General features: G+C 40.9%; 1 protein-coding gene across 1 annotated transcript in view; it reads left to right on the top strand.

Annotated features, from left to right (window-relative positions):
- LOC311274872 (uncharacterized protein) overlaps nucleotides 1-20,306 on the top strand; it is a gene marked incomplete at its 5' end in the record, with an annotated part of 38,046 nt that overhangs the window by 13,161 nt on the left and 4,579 nt on the right. Inside the window, 16 exons of the mRNA XM_084382870.1 lie at nucleotides 3,381-3,498; nucleotides 3,780-3,970; nucleotides 4,163-4,232; nucleotides 12,349-12,813; nucleotides 13,861-14,139; nucleotides 15,301-15,399; nucleotides 15,679-15,837; nucleotides 15,940-16,041; nucleotides 16,274-16,332; nucleotides 17,065-17,212; nucleotides 17,352-17,456; nucleotides 17,640-17,792; nucleotides 17,925-18,092; nucleotides 18,329-18,502; nucleotides 19,703-19,792; nucleotides 20,169-20,252. Of these exons, the coding sequence (XP_084238996.1) occupies nucleotides 3,381-3,498; nucleotides 3,780-3,970; nucleotides 4,163-4,232; nucleotides 12,349-12,813; nucleotides 13,861-14,139; nucleotides 15,301-15,399; nucleotides 15,679-15,837; nucleotides 15,940-16,041; nucleotides 16,274-16,332; nucleotides 17,065-17,212; nucleotides 17,352-17,456; nucleotides 17,640-17,792; nucleotides 17,925-18,092; nucleotides 18,329-18,502; nucleotides 19,703-19,792; nucleotides 20,169-20,252 (2,464 nt within the window). The remainder of the gene's footprint in view (nucleotides 1-3,380; nucleotides 3,499-3,779; nucleotides 3,971-4,162; nucleotides 4,233-12,348; nucleotides 12,814-13,860; nucleotides 14,140-15,300; nucleotides 15,400-15,678; nucleotides 15,838-15,939; nucleotides 16,042-16,273; nucleotides 16,333-17,064; nucleotides 17,213-17,351; nucleotides 17,457-17,639; nucleotides 17,793-17,924; nucleotides 18,093-18,328; nucleotides 18,503-19,702; nucleotides 19,793-20,168; nucleotides 20,253-20,306) is intronic.

The following is a 20,306-nucleotide window of genomic DNA, read 5'->3' as shown; positions in this document are numbered from 1 at the left end:
AAGGCTGAGATCAAATGATATTATACCTGTAACGGAACACTCTGCTGTGTGTATTGTGATAGTTGTTTTGAATCTGACATCCTTGTCTCATTCTTTCAAACCTTGACTGACACCAGGACTGAGAGATGATTCAATACCGTTTGGATTTCAGCCAAACCACAACACGATGATATGAGTTTATGATAAAGATCTTCATATGTATGTTATAATTAAAGTTTTAATTAAAAACATGGTTACAAATTGCATATTGTGACATTTTGATTTTGGAAATCATCCTATTTAATTTCATGGTAAAGAAGAAGAATAAGAAGAAATGTTAACATGTCAACAAAAACAAACAATCAAAAAATATCCCACCTAAAAGGCAGAAAAATAAAATAGAATAACACTGTTCAGTGTGGAACAGTTTCACTGGTTGGTTCTTATAGTGAAATACATAAATCCAGTTAGTATTGAACCTACCTCAAAAACCAGAAGCAAACCAGGCACTCCAAAATGTGTGAAATGAGGGAGGAACTATTAAAAAGCCTTTATAACTATTAAAAACACAACCTCATACCTAAACAACTGAATAGGTTGATTGTCAGCATCTCCCAAAACAACAGGACCGCCGCAGCGCAACAGCCACACACATACTGAGCCTTTGCTGTGCACAGTGTGGTTTAGGCAAGAAAATGAGTTGGTTAGGTTTAGGAAAACATCACAGTTTGGGTTCAAATCACTACGTTACTTCTGTAACGTCCGTTACAAACACGCTGTTATCTCAGTCTCTTACATTATTAATGTAACGTGATGCAGCTTCATTGTGGTAGTGAGTAAAAAGAACTCACCATGGACTTCTGGTTTCACACTCGACATGAACAGCAGCCTCCTGAACGAAAGTCCCTTCCTTGTTTCCAAGCCAGCAGGTTCCAACTAGTGTTCAAAGTATGTTGGCTTTTCTAATGATTGTCTGATAATGATTTAGCCACTATGATAAAGGATTTTTAAAAGTTCCTCGCCCTGTTTGATAGAGTTTCTGTTTTGAGTGCCTGGTTCGCCTCTGGCTTTTGAAGTGCTCTTTTTAGGTGAAACATTAGTTAAAACTTAGATATTATTTTGGAACCGATATGAAACATTGTCAAATGATACTCAGCCTAAATCTTCAGACATCAGAAAAGACCATAGTCAGTCATGATCATCAAAATATTGATTTCATATTGGAACATGTATGGGTTTGAATAGACATTTAACATAAAAGACCGCCAACACTTAAAAGACCTGATATATTTTTTTTTTTTCAGACATTTTCTTCATCAGTGTTTCAAGTGTACTGTCTGTAGGACAAAGTGAATGTAAATCAGAAATCATGATCATCTTTTAGGTTTACTCCAGAACACTTCTTCTAACGCACACAGTGGAGTCTGTCGGGCTCCTTGAAAAACCTCATTAACAGAATGTTAATATATCTCCCAGAGGGCCTTTGTGTTTCTGTGTCGTTGTTTGTGTCGTTTCCACTAATTTGTCTTTCCTCTACATGTGGATGTCACTCGATCAGTTAGTTCATCAAAGGCTTTTCCTCAGATGAGCCTCCTCTTCTTCCTCACAAACAAAACACTTGTGTGCCTCTCATCACCTGCTGTTCTGACGCTGCGTTACAGAGGGTTAGTGCCTCCCAGTGGACACAGGGCCTCCTACACTCTGATGTCTGACTGCAGCACTTTACCTTGGTCTTATTTCTGCCTCTGTAGTAATAGTGTAGTGCTACTACAATGACTACTATTACCACTAGAACTCTTACTGCTTACTACTACACTATATTTTCTAAAAACTTGTACTATTGTTAGTACAAGTATCAGGTGTACTACTTCTATGCTGCTGTTTGAAGTAAGAGCAGCATACAGCTAAACAAATACTACCACAACTATTACTACTGCTAGTCTAGCTGCTGCTGGTTTGTACTGTTTCTACTACCACCGCTACTACTACGCACTCTAGTATTATTACGCCTAATACTCTGCAGTACTAATAGTACAGGTACACTAGCATACAGTGTTTAAACACCTCAGCTATTACAAATATAATTAGTACTAGAGCTTGTACTACAAGTACTGATACTGTAGTTTTAACTACTGCTACTCCTATTGTAGTAGTACCACTACTACACACTGCTACACTGAGTAATACCACGAGTTTAATAATACCTGCAATTATTGCTACTACTACTGCACTAATAGCACTTTTACAAGTACAGTAGTAGTAGTACTACCTCTACATGTAGTACTACTCATACAAGTACTAACACTATCATTGGCCATTAGTACTTCTATTTTACTACTACTGTTACGATACTGCACTATTCCTATATCCTATTACTGCTACTTCCCCTATTTGTTCTGTTGGTACTACTCTTGGTTAGTCTGCTACACAAATGAACATAGATAATATAATTATTGCTAGTACTGCAAGTACTACAACAGCTACAGTACTACTGCTGCTGCTGCTGTAGAAGTGCAGTAGCTATCACTGCTACTACTACAATTATTACTGCTACTACACTCAAACACTTATGTACAGTACTACTGCCACTACTCTATACTACGATACTATACTCTAATTTTCAGTAGTGATGGTAGAATGATGACTCGGCTGTTGACACTCACAGCAGTCACATGACTTTCTTGAGTATTTTGCTGCTGGTGATTTCAAACAGGAAGCATTAATCTCCAGCTCTGTAACAGCTGACCGGCTCTGTGTGTATCTATGAAAACATGACCATGTTTGTTCAAGGAAGGAACGGTTTCATGTTATAGAGTGTTACAGGAGCCCGCAGGTAAGTCAGGGATGTTTGATGTGGGAAAGTACCTGCTTTCCAGACCTGCAGAGAAAAGGGTAGTGCCTTGAGGGATAGTTCAAATCCAAAGGCCACAACTAACCATTCATCCCTGAACAACTTCTACAAAAAGTATCAAAGCATATTCAGTTGTTTATGCTGTATCTAATACATCTAATATATTAAATATATAAAAATGCAGCTCCTGAAGGGTAAAAGCTTCCACTGTCGTTCCTTCACAAAAACAATCCATAATCCCTGTAGTGATTATCACAAATATGGATGGCTGTTCTGCATATTTGCCTCATTTTTTAAGTGTTGTTCATCAACATTCAATTTCTTTTCAAGCAAATAGTCCAGTCAGTAATGCAACTTATTGTTAAACTGTCAGTAATAAGGATCAACTATCAACATGAGAAAGATGAATAGGAAAATCACACCCTGATATATTAAAATGAGATATTATGACTATGACTGAAATGCAATATAGATTTTAAACTATATGAGTTCAGGTGGGAGTTCAGGTGCATTTTCTTAATTAACAGTGTTTGTATCTGTGTGTTGTCAGACTCTTGCATATTGAAGGCCGTCACCAGCTGCTGACCACTGAGCTTTTTGATCTGCAGGAGAGGAAGAAACAGACTGATCAAGAACTGAAGACAAACTCCAGCCTTCAGGCGTCCACTGTAAGTGACCACAGCAGGAAACTCATATCGTGCACACAGGCACCACAGTGGCTCGAAAAAGTATATCATATACTTCACATCATATACTATCACATACATATCGCAGATGTTACAGAGATTCACTACAATATGATGATATTATCAATGTCAAGCATCTTTCTGGTGGCTGAGCTACTACTACAATTGATAATAATAATACCAAGAAAACAACGACAAACTACAGTACATACTTCTTCACTAAGCCTATTAATAAAACCATCGTCCTTTATTTTCCTCCCCAGTTTCAACTGTGTGCTTGTCGTGAGCTGCAGACCTCTATCACCGAGCGTTTGCTCCAATCAGAGAGGCTGGTGTTCCAAGAGGAGGCACTGAGCGCGCTCCATAACCTGCTGACCCAAGACCTGCAGAGGTACCAGGCAGAGACGCAGAGACTCACCTGTTTCACTCAGAAGATACTCAAACAATCCCACAGGTACCAATCTCAACAGAACTAAGTGTTTAGTTTAACTTCGATTAACTGTACACTATTTAAGTGTCTAGTTGAGTTGAGTTTTGTTTAATTAAGATGACTCAGTTGTTAAAGACAAAAACTGCTGTTGACTTTCCCATATAAAGCTATTGATTATTGAAACATTTCACTCTGTATTTCTGTATTTTCCTTCAGGTCAGACAGAGAGGAAACAAGCAACCAGGGCATGCAGGGAAAGAACGAGACCGAACAAGGAAACAACATGGTACGGCTCAACTCTAACCTCACAGCATCCATACCTCCTCCTTTATCTGTTATCTGTCCTGGCTTCAGGTTGTTTTCAGCTTTTATTAAGCTTTCTTCTTCTTGGCATGTTACTTTGACCATTTGGTAGGTCTAACAAACAAAACTTACACGCACCTAACACTTCCTGTCATTCTGTATGGTTGGGGTGTAGATAAAGCTCCAAACACAGAATGCAACTTGGGCAAAAATACGGTTTGTGCAAGAGGAGTTTCATAATCTAAAGGAGTGTTTTTCAACAAGCAGCAATGTCTTCTGAAAGTTTGTGAAAGAGAACTTTTGGGACAAAATTCTACAGAATCAGCCGGAAGAAGATCCAATGTTGGTTTGGACTCAGCTGAACCGAATCTAAACTGTTTTTGTTCAACGAGGTGAAGTTTAATACAGAGTAGATGAGAAGTAACCAACAAAGAAACCTCTCAGTGCAGTTGTGTTGAGGTAGAACAGTGTGACTGTGTCTTTGTCTGCATATGTGTATGCGTGCGTGCCTGTGTGTTTGTGCATGTGTGTGTGTGTGTGTGTGTGTGTGTGTGTGTGTGTGTGTGTGTGTGTGTGTGTGTGTGTGTGTGTGTGCGCGCGCGTGTGTGTGTGTTTGTCTGGCATTGGTCCAGCTGTTGTCAGTCTTTCTCAGACAGTCGGAGTGGAGACAGAGGAAACATCTGCCTGCTCATCTGGCTCTGTCTGTCACACACACAGATGCAGACCCACACACACACATACATACACACACACACACACACACACACTTAGCATCTTTTCCCTAAAAACAAACAAAAAAAACCCTGGTAATAGACTGACACGGTTGTGACAGGAAACGATGAGGGAAGAAACCTGGTTTGGAGTCTTATTATAACAGGAAACCTGTCAAAGTGTCACCACAGTTTAACTCATGAAGCTTAAACACAAACAGCAGACAGGCCGGCTGCCAGCATTCTGCATCTACAGCTCAGAAATACAACATGCATCCAGCTCGTCGGTTTCAGTTTGGATGTATTTGAATTGAAAAATACCAGATTTTTTTCTTTTCTTTTGTAGAAATGTCGGTGAAACTGCACCAAAAATGTATTACGTGAACGAGTTTTGAATATATTTTAATAGTAGCAGTTGTAATTTCTGAATTTTTACAGTATCAGTAAGATTAATTCCTCTGGATTACAATAAAAAATGAAGAATCAACGCATCTGTAGAAACTTCTGGAGCTGGTTCCCTTCTGTCATGTGACTGTGTCTTCAAATGGTCACTTTTTGGGGGGCACTTAAAGTACTTGGATTGTTAAAATAAATATGTTAATTATGTTATCATCTAAGTCATTTGGTGTACATTAGTATGTAAGCAGTAGTAAAGGGTTTCAGATCACGATACAAAGAATGAGAGAATTTCTTGATTTGAAACAGCTGTTAAAGAATGACATGGTCAATGCTGAAAGAAAACAGGAAGCTATATATATATATATATATATATATATATATATATAATGTAGTCAAGGCGTCAAGGTATAGCAGCCAAGATATATATATATATATATATATATATATATTAATATATATATATATGGTAGGCGTGTAGGTAGTCTGGCTTGGCCGTCAATTGATGCAAACATATTGTTGTCGATGGTTTTCATTATGTTACATTACATCACTTCAGTCTGTGGTCTCCCGCTTCGTCCTGCTAATCTAAACAAGCCACTCTGCACTAAGAGAGGTTCATAACCTTTTTATCAGATTATTTGTGGTTAATCTGTCAGAAAATGAGACAGGATTTGTATAATCACACATCATTTTGATTAGATATAAAATTAATAGTTTTGGATTATATTTAATTAAGAGGTTTTTGTACATTCAGTGATCTGCTGAATGTCAGCTCTGTATTTGTTGTTTTTTTTTCTCATATGTTAACGCCATCAACATATTTATATAACATTTCTTACTGCATTGATTAACACCATCAGAGTTCCCAAACTAGAGGTCAAGGCCTCAATCCAGAGCTCCACCTGGAAGATTTACATTTAAACTTAAAAAGTAAAAAAGTTGCTTTTGGATCTCCCCTAAAACCATAAAGAAAAAAAGGACATCTTGGAAAAAACAAGGGTCTTGTACCACTTTAACAACTGCTTTTAAAATAAATAAACAAAAAAACTTCAGTTTTGGACTTTTACTCTAATGCCCAAATATCGATCCTCTTTCGCTCAGCTCTACTGTTTAGACTGTTAAAACCTGTCTGTGGATTTTAGAGAGGAGCAGCCCGATGAATCAAACTGTCCCCACTTCTTCCAACACTCTCAGTAATAATCAAAAACATAAAAATGTCCCTAAAACCTCGGAAAAAATCTAAAGAAATAAAATATATTGTATAAAGGTAGGACACAGGTGCAGTTATTCATCAGATGAGGACATGTGAGGTGTAAAAAAGCCTCTGCAGCACTTCATGTTCACGGGGGAAAATGTGCTTTAGATAGATCAGTGTGGGGTGAGAGGTGCTGATAATTTTTGTTTTATAATAGTTCCATTGTGTAGAGTTTAAAAAGACAAATCTGCTTCAGTGTAGGACAGATGCTGGACTAAAGTCATGTAATGTGATATCAAATTATTTGCTGCACAAAGTGTTCTAGTTTGCTTTGTGCTGAAGAATCATTATTAATTCAGTTAATCTGATTTGTAAGATTAAAATGGTAGGAGGCCCTCATGTTTTGAATCAAACAAACATATTCTTGATTTGGATCGTCAACACCTGAGTGGTTGGGATGTTTCTGTTTCGTTCTCTCACAATGGGACCCTCTCATTTCTTTCAGATTTCCTTCAAAATTTGATCCAACACCAGGTTACAAGATATTCAGGCTGCATTCAATGATTATTTTCATGAGCGGTTGATGAAACAGAGAAAATAAGTGAATCCATACAATCCAAGTGTGCTCAGTGTGATCACACCATTTTGTATTTTTAAGTGACTTAAATGATTAATTGACAGAAAATTAATTGCCAAATATTTAGATTATCAGTTAAAGTTTCCACCATTGCTATGTGCTTTATCCCTCCACTGATGACATATGGTATGTGGGAACACTTACTAAGCTTTTCATTCTCAATATTTAACATATCACTAATAGATGTTTAATATTTGATAGGCTTAACCAAATAAAATGATCCCAGTGATGATTTTTTTTGATATTCCCACATCAAATAAAGAGACATTTAGGATTAGTCTGGACAGATTTCAGCCTGATTTGTAACAAATAGTCCTGTTGAAGGGATAATTGTGGACTAAGCAAAGTGTGAAAACGGGCCGGCCTTAAGGCGAGGACAGCGCCGGTTGGTTGATTAATCTCTGTTATTTACAGCTATAGAGAGGGGAGGAGAGAGAGAGGAGTGGGGGGGCAACAACAACAACAACAACAACACAGGAACATATTGCCAAGCAGATTGCTTCAGGCCAAACTTAGCTCAAGGTTCTGCTCTCTGTGAGAGACGAACGTGTCCAACATGAGACTGCTGCCACTAATTGGTTATTTATTTTATTTATTATTGTGCCATTGTTTCGCTCTCTCTGCTGCTGCGGTGACAGTCTTGCTTTGGTGTAGATATTCAGTGCATCTGCTGGTTTACATCTGTGTCACCGACAACCTGGACAATAGTGTCTGAAGTGTTTGATGTTGAGGTAGAAACGATCAGACAGAAGACAGAAAAACAATCTGAAGAAGTCAGACAACAACAACCAACAACTATGAACAGATAGAAGAAGTGTAATCCCACCTTGACCTCACCCATTGGCTTGTCAAATACTTTGGATGCTTTGAGTTTGGCATTACAGTGGTCGCCATCTTGGCTTTTTGGAGCCACAAGTGATGGAATTTGGACAAGAGGTTGGAGCTTTGGAGGATGTTCTCATTGGATCTGACTGAGAAGCTACGGACACGCCATGGTAGCCACAGACTAGCCATGCTCTGAAGCATACCCTGCTTTATTGTCTATTTTGCATATTAAGACAACAGTCACTCCAGCCACAGTCTGTTCACCCTGCTGCCATCTGGCAAAAGATGCAAAAGTATCCACTGCCGTACCACCAGACTACAGAGCAGCTTCTTTCCTCAAGCTGTGAGACTCCTGAACTCATCCTCAACACTCAACTCTATGAAATAATTTTCTTTTTCTTTTTCTCTTATGTAGTATAAAGGGACTTAAACTCAGTCTTGTTTTACAACCCCGGTGTTGTAAAAAGACAAATAAATGAACCTTTAACCTTTTAACCTGCTAAGAACCACCACGACAAGCTAGAAAACAAGCGAGAGAAGAAGCTGGAACACAGCTCATGGAAAACAGAAAACAACTAAGAGAAGCTAGAAAACAACCTAGAGACAAAAGGACAACACCAGGAGGATCTAGAAAATAAACAGCAGCTGAAACACAACCCAAGGAAAGAAGAAAACACTTCGAGGGAGCTAAAAAAAAAACACCATGGAAACTTTGAAGGCAAACAATGAAGTCTGGAAACAACCAGTAGAGGCACAGAAGCTAGAGAGCAACATTTTTCTCAGTTTATCCCTTAAGACTACTTCTTTTACATCATTGGAAAACACCCTTCCCCACCCAACCCTTTGGAGTTTCTGCTGCCACCATGAGATGTTGATTGTGCTAAAATTGGCCAAAAGAAGATTGTCCTCGTCATCATCCTCTAAGCTGTTACTGGAGAAGCCTACAAACACAGCAGTAATGAAATGTTTGAAATTCCCTCAGCTAAAAATGGAAGAGGCAGGTTTGGTGCTGACAGTTGATTAAATTTATTGTTTCCAACTTGAAAAGTTCTTGTAATATTTCCTATTGTTCGGTGTGCAGATGGTCAGGAGCTGAATCTATGTGTGATCTCTGAACAAACCAGCCTGTCGATCAAAGAAATCCATGTAAACTCCCACAAACATCTCCAACACCATCCACACCAAATTAGATTTTTGTCAGTACGATATATAGGACATGGAGTCACGACGGTGTACAGTTAAAGGGGAACTCCACAGATTTTACACATCAAGGTTAATGTAATAGTTAAGAAAAAGTACATGTCTGAAAAGGTGACCCTAATGATGTCATAATGATGTCATCATGGTTATTAGCTTGGACTTGAAAATGTAATGGAGAGGCTGTGTTTCAAACTGGAGGTGTGGAGGATTGGATTTTGGATGGATTTTGATATTAACCTGGCAGGTGTGATCTACTAAAAACAATGTTGAGTTGCATTGTGGGAAATGTAGGAAACAGGGTCTAGGGAGCTCAACATAACCTGACTAAAATCAAACCTCAGGCCATCACAGGGTTTAATTTATCATGACAGAAAATGTGTTTCAAAAACTAGAAATGACAGTGTTCTGTCCGAACCACCTCTGCTGAACTTTTGTTCAGGAGAAAAACCCTGAACCAAACATCAGCGAAGCATTCATTGTTTTTCCCAGGATGCATTGCAGTCATATATCTGGGTCAGATGGTGTACAACTCTACGCCATATGTCTGTACTGTAGTGAGGCCACAGGGACTGGAGGACCAATGTGAGTATGTGAGTGTGTGTGTGTGTGTGTGTGTGTGTGTGTGTGTGTGTGTGTGTGTGTGTGTGTGTGTGTGTGTGTGTGTGCGTGCAGGACTTTGGGGAATATGGACCTGGCTTTCCTGAATGAATCTCTGTCTGTGTGGTTACTATGAAAATGACTTTTCACTTTCTCTAAATTCCGATATCTTGTGCCTGTTATAAAAGTTAAGGGAACAAAGGAAAATTGATTTACTTGAGGCTGTGCCGTCCAGAAAAATAACAACAGCGATGGTTTGTTCAAACAGCTTTACAGAGTGTATCACAGTGACAAATTGTCTGAAGGACAAGTTCAGTGTAGATGGATGCGTGTACGAAATGTCTGACTTCACCGAAGGGGACTGGGTTTCACGTCCTGTCTCCCTCCAAAACTCAGCTTTGGTTTCTTTAAACCATGCACCCAATCTTTCTTAGACCTTAACCGAGTCGCTTCAGTTATTTGTGTCTTAAGTCTACCAGTGAAGTGCTTGATCATTTAAGTCTAGTGTCCATTTGAATGGAATTTTTGAGAAAAATGGGTTGAAAGACGCCATGTTCTCACTCCCAACTCATCAAATACAGAAGCCTGGTCAGTGGTTTTACGCGTCAAACTATGGTGCTCTATCTACCCCTCTAGTGTCAGTCAAATTAAAACAAATCAATCTTGTCTCTCGCTCACACAAGTCACAATGGTTGGATCGAATGTCCGATCCTACCATTCCAACCACCCCTCAATTCAGACTTTTCTTGCTCTTTATAGTACTGCACTAAAAGGGCACTTCAAGAGGTGATACCAGAGGGGCAAGTACAGCCTCAAACTTACAAGGGTCGGGCCACTGACCCGGCTGCTGTATTGGACCCGTTGTGAATTAAGACAGAAATTCAAGAACACACATTTCATCACAACTGTGTCACTGTCCCCTCATTCCATGACACTCAGAGTCCAAACTGAGTTCACAGGGCAAAAATAATAACATTAAAATCATCAGCTCAGAGCTAATCCCACCACGGCCTGTAAACATTTTAATACTGTGGTGATTAGCAGTGATCCTAAACCCCAGACACCCACCCTCCCTCTCAGTCCTCCCAGGCCATGGCTCCACTCCCACCCCGGCCTCGGCTCACTGTCCCAAGGGGAAGTGGCCAGGCGAGTTCCTGGATTAAGGCCACTCGGTGCTTTGGACCCTCGAGCCCCAAAAGTTAAACCCCTGGACGCTCGCCACTTCATTTCTCTAAGTGGCATCGGCCTCCTTGTTATGATTGTTAATTAAAGTTGGATTTAATCAAGTGGCTTTTTGGCAAAAAATGCTGCCATTTTCAGAGTGTGAGCTGAGTGGGGTTTTGAACACTGGAGTCTCTCTGCCTGCCTGTTTATACTTACAGTATCTGTCCTTTTATATCTGTGTGAGAAAGTGGGATGTTGTGTTTCAGGGGTGATTTTTCAGATGAGCGAGCAGATGTTGCACTTTCTCAAGAGGGATTTATGTCAGGATAGAAACACACGCACACACGCGCACACACACTGGGCTTGTCATTATGTATGCATTTCAACAATCAACATCATCTACACTGTAAAGACTGGAGAGACGAAGACAAACACGCTATTAATGTGCTGCTTTGAAGAAATCATTTAAATTCAAATTAAAGTGATGGAATGATGTCTTTAAATCTAACTGCTCACATGAGATTTGATGAGTGTTTGTGTAAACAAACTGCTTTCTTGCAATAGCTTCATTTGCCACTACAGCCGTACTAGTAGCTGATGGTGGCTAATGTTAGCTAAATATACCAAAATGTAGGTAGACATGGCGGTGACCCTACTGAGGCAGTTTGCTGACTTAGTGACTCTTCTGTACTTGTTCTAATCACACTGTATTTTAACATGTTACAGTAAGGGGTAATGCCCGGCGAGGTGTCCAGTATCAGGAATTAATGGATGACGTGGACTCCATTAATTCCTGATTATGGACCCCTCGAAGGCCATTATCTTGCTTGTACAATGGTCACTTGCTAAAGAAAAGATATACAGACCATTAATGGATATTTCATGCAATTTGCAATACCTCAGTTTCCTGGCAACACCTGAGGGTTTGACTAATAGCTGGAGCAATCCATGCAATCCCATAAGGTTCTTATGCAATGGAAATGTCTCTCACTACCCCAGTAAATAGGACAAACCTTGGATATGACTGAGCAATGGGAGATGAACTAGTCTGCCCAGCTCATAGAACCCTTCAGCATTGCTGTTAGCCAGAAAGCTAAGGTTATGCTAGCAAGATTCAAAGTCAACAACATCGCATACGGTTGACAAACAGTAAATTTACTGTGCAGCTAGCAGCCATATCACTGTCCCCAAATCAATATCAAGATTTTCAAGAACAAATGACAGGCCGTGTGTTCTGTAAAGTCTTAGTAGTAGTGGCCCATCAAAATTGAGTATTCACTCAGACCATGGTACCACTAACCTAGTGCATCTGCTGCTCAGACTCCTCACTAACAGTGTTTTGGGGACATGTTATTGTGTTCACCTCTTTCAGCACGCGCCACAGGTCAACACCAACAAAGAAGAGGCAGAGCAGGCCTGGAGAGCCAATCCAAAGAAACTATCAGGCCTATCCTGTGGTTCAAGCCTGCGCCGAGACGGCAGCATCAAAGACCTGATCACTAAATTCTCTGGTCCAGATCACGTCTCTTCTTCCAAATCCCCACAGAGCCCTTCTTCGGGAGCAGGACGAGTCACTCTCGAGTCTCCAAAGTCCAAGTCCAGTCCTTCCTCACCGAGCAGTGCAGGACAATATGAGAGTCCAGTTCCCAGTATCACTGTGACCCCATCGTTCATGGACACCAGTCAGAACGAGGCTGATTCAACACAGACAGACACCAAAACTAGTCAGATTACCGCAAGAATCGATTGTCCAGTAGGAGGCAGTGCGGAGAAGCCTGACCAAAAGCAAACCCCAGACTCCGGCAGAGACTCAGTGGCTGATTCCGGCATGGGATCGGTAAGCAAAAGGAAAAACTCCTGAACGAGCGTTTTGATGTCCCTGCATGACGGAAAAAGCTGTGCATCTTCTCCGCATGAAGACGGCCTGACAGCATGGCACTGCAGGGCTTTTGAATGCATGATGATCAAAGCGCCGTTCTCAATCCGCATGATGACTCAAAAGCATGAAACCACCGCACATGCTCTTCAATCGCACTAATCAAAATGGCCTCAAAGTCGCTGACAGATTTAACTCTTCTCTTTGATTCTTTTCCTGTAAATGAGCTTCACATGTTGCCATTTCTATCTTTGGTTTAAGAGCTATGACTAATGATTTGTACTGCATGAAAGTGATTGGGGCAAACGGAAAACTCTCTTCGCTTGAGTTTTTGCCTGATAATAAGCTTGGTGAGATTTCAACAACTTCTTATAAGACAGTACGTGCAAAGATGGGACAAAGTCATTGTTTTGAAGGCTCTGTGTGTCAGGTGTTAGATAAGTGTGTCTGTCTCTCTGCACTACACTTCACAGCTGTCTCTCCTTGCAGAACATGGTTGGCTGCTGTTTAAATGATTCAAATTGTATTATTTGGGAAAACCAGTTGATTCTCTGCGCACTTGTAATCTTTGAGCTTGAGTCATGTGATTTGAGTCTACACCTAAATTAACTCTTCTTCCATTTACTCTGTATTTATTCCCAGATGTTTTTAGCTAAGTTCCCTTCATTAAGGTTTATACCAAAGGTTATTAGATTTGCAGTTGATGGGACTATTTTGGGAGCGCCTGGTTTCTAGAAGTAGAAGTTCTGCTTATTTATCCTGTAGGCAATTTAAGGTGACTCATAGTGACTCACAAAAACATTTTATTTTTATATAACCCTCTATAACTTTCATTTTCTCTTTTCTTTTTGTACCGTATAATCATCGTCTGTCTGCTGTCAATCACAACGCCAGCATGTGCTCTGTAAATTCATCCTTATCCTGTTTTCACCCTCCAGCAGATGTATTTTATGTTTCATCCAGGTTAATTTCTCCCCTTCTCCCCCACCTTCTGCCCCTCTCCTTCAGGAGTCTGAGTTTGATTCAAACAAGCATTCAGAGGAAGAGCCCAACACACCCCGGGTCGTGCTGACCAGCCCGAACCCGAAATATCAGCTGCTCCTGAACCACGAGATGAAGACCAACGGGGTGAGCGGCAGGGATGCAGATGGTCCGGGAGGCGGCGGGTCGATGGGGGAGAACGGCCCAAGGCTGCCCCGATGGGAGACCAGCAAGCTGGGGATGAACAACTACCGAGGGTCCCTGGAGTCCCTGGCCTCGCGGGACTGGGACACTATGTCAGACAGGGTGAGTGAGGTGGACCATGGACTCTGTGTGTGACTCAGATCACCCACAGAGCCCACAGAGATTATACAGATTTTATATTAATCAGATGCCGTTGTACTGCTGGATATCTGTGAGTCCAGAAACACAGAACCAGTTATTAAACAGTGCCACCTCCTGGATAAAACACAGCTGTAAGGTCTCTAATTGTCCACACACTGCAAAAAAATCCCAACCATTTTCTTTTTTCTGGGATAGCAGTCTTAGTCTGACTTGTATCAAAATGCTGATACTTTTACTGAAACAAGTTTATTTGAATTGGAAACAGGTTTTCTGATTTTACACCATTTCTTTAGAGATCTCAAAAGACATAGTGCATCTAGTAAAATGTATTTGTACTACTGCAAGTCACTAAATTGACTCACTGTGCCATAATGTAGCACATACAAATCTTTATAACGTACAATGATCATAATAATAATGTCAGTGTTAAAGTGAGAAATGTCTCATGCAGCATTTGTTAAATCCAAGTTTTTCCTCTCCAGTTATTGGACAGCGCCATCTCCTGGAAAAAACACAGATTCAAGGTCTTTTTATTGGCCGCTCTGGTTACCTGACTGTCGCCACGAAATTAAAATTCATTAATTAAACCAGAGTTTCTCAACTTCTTCTGTCTGTTGACCCTCTTTTATCCTGCATCAAATCAAATCTAATCTAATCAATAGACACCTTTCAAGTCTGCTACAAATGAACACACTGCCATGACTCACTCAACAGCAATATACCACATGTAATCATTTATGATCAACAGCTAATTATATCACCAACCAAGGATTAATTGTCCTGTTAGTGTAATTATTTATTGAGCATTAGCAATAAAATTTTTCTTGTTCTTGTAATAATCAGAGATGTGGACTTAAATAATCATGTGAAAGAGCTTTTTGATGTTTATTCATAGATGTTAAGTTATTAAATTTGATTTGAAGTTACTTAAATCTAACTAAATCAGTATTAAATTGATCACAATAACAGTATGTTACCTACACCTAACAAGTGTAGCAGTTTACAGTATTGCCTTTGCTTTTGTTTATTTCTGTCTTATACTGAAGTAAAGTCCATGTCTCAGTACCTTTATCACTGATAGGAGGTTTAAACATCACTGTTGTGTTGTTTGTTTGTTTACAGCTGGGTGTTGTTGACAGTCCTCCCAGGGTGTTCAACAGTCCGTACGCCACCAACACCTCCTTGGAGTACAACCCCATGCTCCGAATGTCTGAGTACAAGGTTTGTAATTTGGTGGAAAAACTCTCTTTTTTCTACATCTTATGTAGATCGTTTTGTTTCTTTTACATTTTCACTTTCTTAGTTTTAGAAAAGCTCTTTTGTAACATTAACTTAAACAACAGTACGCACGTACAACTGCAGGACTGATGTTTTAGATGCAGGTTTAGCACCAGCAAGTCTTTTAGAATCAGTGAAAAATCAGAGGAGGATTTGCATCATCTGGCAGTCCTCAGAGGCTGCCAACACAATACTGACCCTCCTCCTCATCTCCCTGTTCAGGGTGGACTGTCTCCTGCCACCTCAGAGATGAACCTGTACACCTACAACAGTCGCAGCACCAGTCCAGTGGGCATTCCCACGCCCACCCTCACCGCCAACCGCCCCCGATTCTCCGCCTACGACTCTCTGCTGAAGAGGAGGACCGAGGTTAACAACCCTGTACGTACACAGACAGTAAAATCACATCCACACTATATTATAATGTATATATACATATATGTACAGCATATATATATATTCAAAAAATTCTTGTTTCTACAGGTGTTGCCCACCCACTACAGCATGCGCTCTAACACTATTGGGGCCCCCAATAAGAAAAACTACGTAGAGGAGTTGACCAAACAGCTGGATGAATTCAGGAAGGTAGGATTCACTTTGGGATTCAAACACATTTAGTTCTGCTGTAAGAACATTGGAAGTGGAGCTAATATATGAACTGTGTGGATGTCATCTTTTTTTATTAAACTACTGCAATATTAAAAGTATTTTGGCACACCTACTGTAGCAGAGGTCTTGAGACAGACAGACTGTCCTAAGAGATTTGGGGATTTGAATCCATGAAGTCAATATTTGTTGGCATGTGTGTTCTCTCCAGCGTAACCAGTTCCTGGAGGCAGAGAGCGTGGAGATGGAGAAGGAGAGGAACCAGATCAGGTCCGACACGATCTTATTTTTCTTCCCTCTCCTTTTTTCCCCTGTTTATTTGCCTGCATTCTTTTTAGTTGCCGTCCTTCCTGCTGTTCTTCCCCACTAGTCTTATCTTCTCTTTCTTATGAAACTGTTGTTAAAGGTCCAGTGTGTAGGGTTTAAGGGGATCTATTGGCAGAAGTGGGAACACTTATTCATAATAATGGTTTCATTAGCGTATAATCATAGATGCCACTTAGTCCTAGACACCGGTCCTTTAAAGATTCACTTCACACAAGCTGAGAATCATGTTTTTTGATGACTTGCACTGGTTGAATTTGTCACCAATCACTGCAGTGATGTAAAGTGGACTGGTCGGTGCACTGGGATGTCACTGGCGGGTGTAGTTGTGTGTGACAGATTGGGAACCTTTGACCCAAACAGAGGGGTGAAATAAGTTGTGCCTCTAAGCTAAGTTACTACTTGAAGAATTTGTATGAAGTTGGTGTGACTTTTCTTTCAAGGATTATTAACTCAACACTGAGATGGAAATGATTTCTCATTGTAATTTGAAGCTCTTTTGCACATGTAATCACACCCACAAGTGATGTCACAGTGCACTGACCACACCCTCAGTAAACTTCTATTTAACTCAGCTGGTTTTAAGTTACTCTTTAACCCCTCTTGTTCTTTGGCCTCATCCCTCTCAATGTACGCCTTGAGTTTGACACAGATTGATGACTCTATCTCCCTGTGAAGGTTCGAGATGCGCAGCCTACTGGTGAACAACGAGGACCTGCTGAGGACCAACACTCAGCTGACCAACGAGATGAAGAGGATGAGGGAGCAGATGATAGAGATGGAGAGAGAGATCCAATCCGCGGGCGAGAAATACAGAGCGATGGAGGTGTGTGTGGATGGATGGATGGATGGATGGATGGGTGGATGGATGGGTGGATGGATGGATGGATGGATGGATGAGTGGATGGGTGGTACTGTAGTTATCCATGTGTTTGCATGATTAACTTTTCCCTTGTTCTGTGCAGATCGAGGTGAAAGAGGCCCGGGCCGTCATGGTGGAGGCCAACACTCAGGAGTACGCCTTCAATTTCCTCGAGCAGTCCCTCAAAAACAAGATCCAGGATGCTGAGGTAGACTGAGTCACACAGCAGCAACTCAAGTCAAGAGCTAGGATGGATAGATGAATGTGAAGAAAGACTGACTTTGATTTTGTTTTAGAGGACAGTAAGACACACACGTGTAAGATACTGTATAGACCTCTGAACTGTGTGTGTGTGTGTGTGTGTGTGTGTGTGTGTGTGTGTTGTGTTCAGGAGAACCTGGAGAAGCAGACGCAGCACGCTCAGACTCTTTCTGAGAAGTTGTGGATGACAGAGAGACAGCTGGAGGAGCTGGAGGTGAAGAAAGAAACCAGAGACAAGAAGACATCGGAACTCAGCAGCACCATCCTCAGACTGGAGACAGAGGTACAGTACTGCAACACTTTCCTTTGACCTTTGAAGTGAAACTTCTTTTAGAGTTGCCCTCTTTAAAAAAGAAAAAAAAATACATTCAAGCACAGATGCGTATGTTTACAGTGAGGTTGTGTGTGTTTCCAGCTGGGTGAGGCCCTGCAGGTTTCCACGCAGGCTTCAGCCGCGCTGCACCTGCAGCAGAAGCTGCGTGAGGACAGTCAGCTGAGGGTGGAGGAGCTGGAGGAGTCTCTGCTGGAGAAGGAGCAGGAGCTGCTGACACTGCAGACCCTCGTCAACAAACTGCAGGGAGAGGTACGACCACCTGTCCAATATTTCAGTTCATCCCATCAGCCTCAGCTGGACTGAGTCATAGTAGACTATTATGATACATTTAACTATTTCACACTCACATACCTGTTAACACCTGGATTTGATGTTGTTGGATAAATGAAACTAAAACATTATGTTGATTTTAATAATAGCTAAGGACACCTTTGGTATGAATGCAGCCTTAAGATCTGTGTGTGTTTGCTGGTGTGTGTGTGCAGGTCTCTGGTAAGCTGAGTGATAAGGAGCAGACGCTGGAGGAGGAGATCCAGCTGAGAGAGAGAATACAGCTGCAGTGTAAGCAGGCGGAGAGGATGGTGGACGACCTGCACATGGAGCTGCAGAGCACCAACCAGGCCAAAGAAGATCTGGCTAAACAAGTCAAACAGGCTCAGGTACGGCTTTAAATCATGTGATAGGCCAAGTTTCCATGACGGTCATATGCACTTTCAAAGGGCTTTACACACAAGAATAAACAGCATTGTAAAATAATTAAAAACACAGGAACTGGGATGTTTTGGTGGCAGCGTGAGGCGAAAAAATGTACAGTCAAAGTGCTTCACATTAAAATAAATTGTTAGAAAACTTTAAAGAAAATTTGAAGTTTTTAAGGTTGGTATCAGATTTCAGGGATAAGACCAAAATCAACAGTTGTATTCATCCACTTCTCAATACTTTCTTATTTCTCGACCTCATCTGTGAATCTCAGCCCATTATTTCTTCCTGAACGATTTAAAGAGGGCTCAATAATTTTCTTAAACAGCTGGGCACTGTAGTTTTCATCAAATGCCACTCAACTAGGAGGAATTTGTGCATTTGTTGGGGACTATTTTCAGCTGTGGATGAATACACATTAAGTTTTCTAGTTAGATTTGTGACAGCAGAATGGTGTATGTGGAATGCAAACTAAAATACAGTGTGTGTGTGTGTGTGTTCATGTTAATGAAGGAAATGTCAGCCAGTACAACAGTGAGACTCACTGATGTGTTTTTAATTTAATTAATAATAAAATATATTTTTAGCAATGGAGTTCTAGGGATCTTATGTGATTGTTGACTATAAGAAAATATAGAAAATCAGCGGACTCATCCTTTAAAACATGAACTATCTCAGTGTCAGTGCATGTTAGTATTAACCTGTATGGGATGGAGCACAGCTTCCTTTTATATTTGGGAAGATTGATCGAAAATAGCAAATATTATTTCCTGAATGTTTCATCCTTGAAGTGAACTTCAGCCGTGGATCAGACAGTATCCACAGTGTGTTTGCTTACGTGACCCAGTGATTCAAACAGAGATGTCCGCTTGAATTAATCAGTCATGCAAACCATCAGAGTTCGGGGTTAATGAGGCATTAATTATGCAAATCCTGTTTAGCAATCAGCGTGCTAATTCCATAATCCCAAATATTCATCATGTCGCTATTTCTGAAGATCCTTAATCTGTCCCATTTCTAAATAACCTGAATGACAACAGACAGCGTCATCATGAGGACTGACCTCAGATCAGAAACTGTCTGAGAAAAGTTTAGTTTGGTTGTTTGTTTGTTTTTTTCCCGATGACTTATTCTCTCCTGAACTCCTTTTCTTCTCTCAGGAGAAGATGATCGACCTGGAGAGCGATCTGGAGGAGCTGCACGACAGCGAGCAGAGATGGGCCACCAAACACAAGAGGGCCATCGAACAGGTAAACACACAGGAGACACATAGGAGCTAACTCACACTGTTCTTTCAATAACAGCTGTGGTTCTCACTGGAGAAATCCGGCTGGTGTGTCTCGTGTGTGTGTCCAATCAGAACTCTCCCTAAAATCTCCCTAAGACAAATGATATCACTGGTACAGGCAATGTTATGTAAGAACTATTCCTCATTCCTAAATATGTTATTTCGTTTTTTCCCCACAATAATCTGGAAACCCCTGGAAATTAACTTATCACCAGCTTGGGGGTCCCATCCCCCGGGTTGAGACCCTTGATTCACAGGCTCTTAAAAACATTGACTTTCCAATATCCATTACATCAATTAGACTGATTTCATTTGGCTGTTTCTGTGTTTGCCGTCAGACTGAGCAGCTGCAGCTGAAGCTGATTCAGGAGAAAGATCTCAACGACATGCTGGAATCTGAAAAGGCCTCCATGGAGAGACAGGTACTGTGTGTGTGTGTGCGTGTGTGTGTGTGTGTGTGTGTGTGTGTGTGTGTG

This window comes from Pagrus pagrus (genome assembly GCF_965226575.1).
Source record: "Pagrus pagrus genome assembly, chromosome: 19".
NCBI lineage: Eukaryota > Metazoa > Chordata > Actinopteri > Spariformes > Sparidae > Pagrus > Pagrus pagrus.
Note: the sequence above shows the minus strand (reverse complement) of the source record. Positions and strands in the feature narration are given on the sequence as shown.